The following is a 5,805-nucleotide window of genomic DNA, read 5'->3' on the forward strand; positions in this document are numbered from 1 at the left end:
ATCCTCCTTTTTCCTGTATAATTCTTTTCCTATCCTTATCCTTGATATATGAAGTTTTATCGAAAATATCATACTGTAATTTATTTGAAGTATTATAATAAAATAATTAAAATGCAGGATTCTGGTGATTCAAATTTAAAGGGTAATAAAGTATTACATGAATATATATATCTCTATCCCATATTTATGAATCATTCTTTGATTCATCCAACTTAAATCTAAATATGTTGATATTAATGTAGTACTTTTGTAATATAAAACTAAAATGAAGTATTATTTTTTAGTTGTTGACAAACTTTAATTGATCGTGACAAAAGACATAAGGATGAAATTACAGATAATCCTAGTTCGTATTATAGTCCATGTTTTTAACTATAATTATCACTCATCATTCTTAACAAACCCAAGTGACCAAAATTAAGACGTGATGTTATATCATAAACCCAAAAAAGGATGGTAAAACTTCAAATAACCAAATTAAAGTAGATTACTATGTAATAATCCATACAAGAAACAATTCAAGCATACAACAGGAGAGATATAGTAATTCTCCACCCTCATTTTTATTCCAAAATAACATTATGGTTACTCTCATAGTAGAGATATAGTAATTTTCCTCGCAAGCTGTTTCCTTTCCTTCCACTTCCTCTCTTCAAAATTTGATGCTGCAATATTCACATCCCCAACAAATAAATTAATATAATTGACGGTGCCAAATCAAAACAGTCTAGGTTGAAAATTATAGTAAAAATAGTGAAGAATTAAATTTTTTAAACAAGTAAATCATTTCCGATTACAGTAAGAAATTAATTTATTTTAGGATGTATAATTATTCTTTCAGCAATTTTTTTTGAAAAGATAGAACTTAATCTTTGACCTTATATAAAACATGAGATCCAGTAAAGTCTTATATCACATGGACCAACTAGGTGTATACAGTAGTTAACAAGAACTTAATCAACCATATTGTAGCATAAGCAATAATTAACAATTTCAAGTGATAATTTATGTTCCAATATTACAAAGAAAACAATATGCCAAGCAAAGCAACTATAAGAAATGACATCATTATAAGTTTTTTAATACTTTTTGTCCATAAATAACTTACATTTTCAATTTAATTATATATAATGTACCATTTTTTTATAATTATATATGAAGATAAACATACTTCTAATTAAATCAAATTCATGTTCTATAAAAATGAAGAGAATCCGAACTCAAAATAGAGAGAATAGAACATACGTAGCGCAATTGGTGGAGACACTGATCTTGTAAGGGACACTGACCCCACATTTACCCGGGAGTGCTGCTGCGTTCGCATCATTGTAATTAGGGATGGCGCCAACAGCGGATTTGAGGCAACCGCATACGGTTCGTTTGTCGGCGGTGGTTTGAGCTGACGATACGAGACTCTTGACTCCGCCACAGCATGAAGGGGGAACTGCTCCACCAGATCTAAGGTAAGTGATGCATGGAGCTAAGTTGCCAACCACCTGTCCACATGTTATGGCCTGTGCAATTGGTGCAGCCACAACAGCCATGCACATCAGAACCACACATGCAACCTTGATGCTTGCCATTACTTCTAAATTGATCAACAAGTCACAAAATAATTTCTATGTATTTGCTTTGATTTTGAATTTTGCGCACTTCACTTGGTGAGTATAAGTGCTGCTTGGTGTGGGGTTTTATAGAAGTGAGAAAGGGGTATGGGATTTAATTTTGTGAGAGCATGAGTAGTTAGGTAGTAGTTGTGATTAATTCAATGCTTGATGGAACTTTTTCTATTCATTTCTCCACCTGGCGTGGTACCATACGTTTAATTTAGACTATTGTCCATTATAATGGGTAATGATGAAGACGAGCCACCCTTCACTGGAGAGTTCATTACTGATATCATGTTGATATTTTGTGAGCTCATAAGTGAGACACCACATCTTGAACCAAAACTTTAAGGCATTAGTTTTATGGGCATTTCCTTCTTATAAACTCTTTCATTTCTCCCCGCATATCCAATGTGAGACTTCACAATTGAATAAACCTAACAGGTAACTAGTAGAAATCACATAGGTTATGTTAGGTTTTGTATAAATGTGTGGTCCTGTTGTAAATAACGTACCTCTAGCTTAGCTGGTAACAAACTAATAATTGAATGCCTTATAAGCTTAGTTTGCTTCTGTTAACCGTTGGTAACGTTGAGGCTTTCTTTGTGAGTTATATCACGATGGTGTTGGAAAAATACCAAATAATTGCATAATAAGCTAATGAATAATTGAATTTGTAATACCCCATTCTCATATACTACCTCCATGACCCATGAATATATTGAACGTGTCACTGATAACATTCCAGTCCTGACATGTTACGACGTCTCTGACCCATGAATACATTTAGCGTGTCACCAACTAGTTTAAATACCCCTGCTATATTTTATTTCTCACAAAGGGAAGCCTCCCGCTACTCAAACTCTTGACCTCAGGGAGAAATAGACATTATTTAAACTAATGGATGACACGCTCAATATATTTATAAGCCGGGAAGGTCACATGTCAAGATTGGGATGTTATCAGTAACATATTCATTATATTCATGAGTTTTGATGTCACATGTTAGAGAGTTATCATTAGGATAAGACATTTGTCAAAGTGTGTGATCAGAATTAGAAATTGGAATTGATAGAATTACAAAAGCAATAATAATAATCTCACAAAAAAATATTAGTGGCTAAACTTTTTTTATTTTTCTCTCAAAAGAAATTTCTGTCACATAGTGAGGTTCTCTCTCAAAACTCTAATCAGTTTTTAGTTTTGTTCTTGATGATTACAAATGAAAATATATAAGGCTTTTATAGCCAACTTACTTAAGAAAATTGATCGCCATTATTTAAAGATAGTTTTTCTCCTTTCATCCATTTTGTTAAACTTGTTTGTATTATGTTTTATTTAGATTTCCTATTTTATCTATAAAAAAAGATATATCTTCCTTATACTAAATAAAATATCACCTTATAATATTTATTACTTTTCTGTATAGAAGAATTAGTAGGAAAATATAAGAGAAAAATATATGTTTACTCTTTATTTATTATTTATCACTCCTTGTTCTCTTCCCTTCAAGAGAGAACCCCCCATCAATCCCCCTAGTCAATTAAGGCAGAGGGATCTAGTAGTCCAACTACTCTTTTGAAAACTAAATAGTTGTCCACATGTGAAAACTTGATCATCATATCAAAATTGAAGTATTAGGATAAGTCTGAATTTTCTCAATTTGTAATTGCTCGAATTCCATTATATCACATATCTGGTTATATTTCACATCTATATGCTTCTACATTGACTGAAAACTCGAATTCTTGCTCATGTGGATTGCTCTTTGTTAAAATGACAAGAGTTATACTTGATAATCAAAAGTATGAAAGAATACATGAATGAGAAAGAAAATATTGAAGAACCTTAAAGAAAGAAGAAAGAAAAGAAAATGAAAATGAAAATTTTATTCATTGTATTTCATTATTCTCATTGTATTTACAAAGTATAGGAATCACCCTATTTATACTACATCTACCAAAAGAGCCAAAAGGGAAGGAAAAATAGAAAATCGGTTAACTAGAAATAGAATTATAATCATTTTTAACATCCCCGCAAGCTGGAATGTATCAAGCATTCCAATCTTAAAATAATTGTGTTGAAAACAACGATATACTCTAATACCTCCTCTTGCTGGTGAGTGAATCTTCATCTCACAGTCTTCGAAATCTGAATGTGAAGTAATTTTGACGCTTAACTACCATAGACAGAAACAACTTCATCCAAAGCTTAAGCATCTATTTTGACATAAGCTTAACTAACCAAATCAACTATAATGGATGAAAGAGAGAAAATAAATAGACCTTACTCTTGATCCTTATATGTTTCTTTAATGAAGAAAAAATTACACATTATAATGTTAGGTGTTTCATGAGAGAGGGGGTAAAGAAACTAGAGTTATAAAGAAAAGAGATAATTGGAGATAGTTGATGAAGAATAAGAAGAAAAAGATGTAAAGTGGCCAAGAATCTAAAAAACCCTGAAAGATCTCAAATTAGAGAGGAATTTGCATATTGCTTGATAAAATTCATATACCAACATTACTGGTTTTATAAACATAACTGAATGAAACTTTTCTCGCCCTTCTTTACTTCTGAGTGTTGCTACTTGTTCCAAAATTGAAAGCAAGAAGATGTAGAAACTTTTAAAAAGAAGATATGCATTAATCTTTTATTATTTTGCAAGAAATGAAATCAACATACGTACCTCTTTGATTGGTATACAGTATAAAGGTCCATACAAAATTTTGTATGAATTTTCTTGGAAATCAGAAATATAGAGAATGCACAATCATCATATACCTCAATTTTACCCTTTACTTTAACTATTTGTTGATAATATTTGAATTCAATATTCCGTAGCTGATTGTACACAGTTCCACCAACAGGTGGTGGTGTAAATTGTTGAGTTGTAGACAGATTAACAGTAGCAGCAGGGAATAATGATTGTTGATGATGAAAACTAGCCCACACTCTTGAATTAACAAGGGGTGACATTGTTTCAAATCGAGGAGATGATGCTGGAACAACTCCTTGGCCTTCAAGAACATGAGCAGGTGAAGAATAAGCTGAAGCAATCAACATGAATAATTATGGTTTCATACCATGTTAAAATGGTAGGAATCATACTTAAAATCTTCTTGATAAATCAATATGTATAAAAGAATGCATAAATGAGAAAGAAAATACTGAATAATCTTAAAGAGAGAAGAAAGAAAAGAAAATAAAAATTTTATTCATTATATTTCATTATTCTCATTGTGTTTATGAAGTATAGAAATCATCCTATTTATACTACATCTACCAAAAGAGCTAAAAGAAAAGGAAAAATAAAAAATCGGTTAACTAGAAACAAAATTACAATCATTTTCAACACTCTTGCCCTCAATATGCAAGAATCACGTCATCCATAACATTTCTTTGCAAGCTTATGTTATTTCAATGAACACTTCTATGGTAGACAAAGCAACACATTTCATAACCTTGAGTCCTTAACTGCCATAATATTGTTCCCGTTAAAATGTAATTAGGAACCTCGAAGTAGATTTCCTAGAATAAATATCTCATGTCATATCTACCTCTGTGTCGCAGACCAGTTCATGTTTTCTACTCCAAAAGCATAAGCTCACTTTGGATTCATCTTTTATATCTTAAAATTCATTCCACAGTATTCCAATGATCTTCTCCTCCTTTTGTCTATAATTTGCATACAACACCAATTTCATATGTTATGTCTAGCGATGTGTGAAGTGAGATAACATTTTCTATGTAATTATCTGCTCAAGAAATTAGTCAATTTGTTCTTAGTTATATATCTCATTTGTAAAATAAAATGACCATTTTTTATCAATCAAAATAGTATTAATGCATCTGCTTTCCTTTTTTATATAGAAAATGACACCTATCTTTATTTCGAATAACGATATTCTTCATTGATGGAAAGACAAATGATTGTTTTTACTCAAATTTTTAATGGTAAAAATGTGATTTTATGATAAACAAATAGATAAATTATTATTGTATGTGTTATTTTGTGGTATTTGTCTCTCCATTAATAGAGATAATTCTTACTCCTTTATTTCTGACTAAACTGAACATATAAGTTCTTTATAGGCTAAGAGGTTAGAGGTATGACTTTTTTATTTATAATGACGTGATTTGTTATAGTTTCATAAATTTACAAATTGTTTTCTGTAACATTGGAAGATATAGTATCA

The 5,805-nt window shown here is 30.9% G+C and overlaps 1 protein-coding gene across 2 annotated transcripts; it reads right to left on the minus strand.

Annotated features, from left to right (window-relative positions):
- On the minus strand, positions 460–3,199 carry LOC109361502 (non-specific lipid-transfer protein 1-like). 2 transcript variants are annotated; one of them, XM_019606970.1, is made up of 3 exons: positions 3,194–3,199; positions 1,246–1,585; positions 460–665 (listed from the first exon to the last, which is right to left on the minus strand). In XM_019606970.1, the coding sequence occupies exons 2-3, from the start codon at positions 1,581–1,583 to the stop codon at positions 653–655; spliced, it is 351 nt and encodes a 116-aa protein (XP_019462515.1). In that variant the 5' UTR covers positions 1,584–1,585; positions 3,194–3,199; the 3' UTR covers positions 460–652. The 2 variants fall into 2 exon arrangements, with proteins under 2 accessions (XP_019462515.1, XP_019462516.1); XM_019606971.1 differs by lacking the exon at positions 3,194–3,199 and adding an exon at positions 2,246–2,251.

Source organism: Lupinus angustifolius, chromosome LG12, assembly GCF_001865875.1.
Source record: "Lupinus angustifolius cultivar Tanjil chromosome LG12, LupAngTanjil_v1.0, whole genome shotgun sequence".
Taxonomy (NCBI): domain Eukaryota; kingdom Viridiplantae; phylum Streptophyta; class Magnoliopsida; order Fabales; family Fabaceae; genus Lupinus; species Lupinus angustifolius.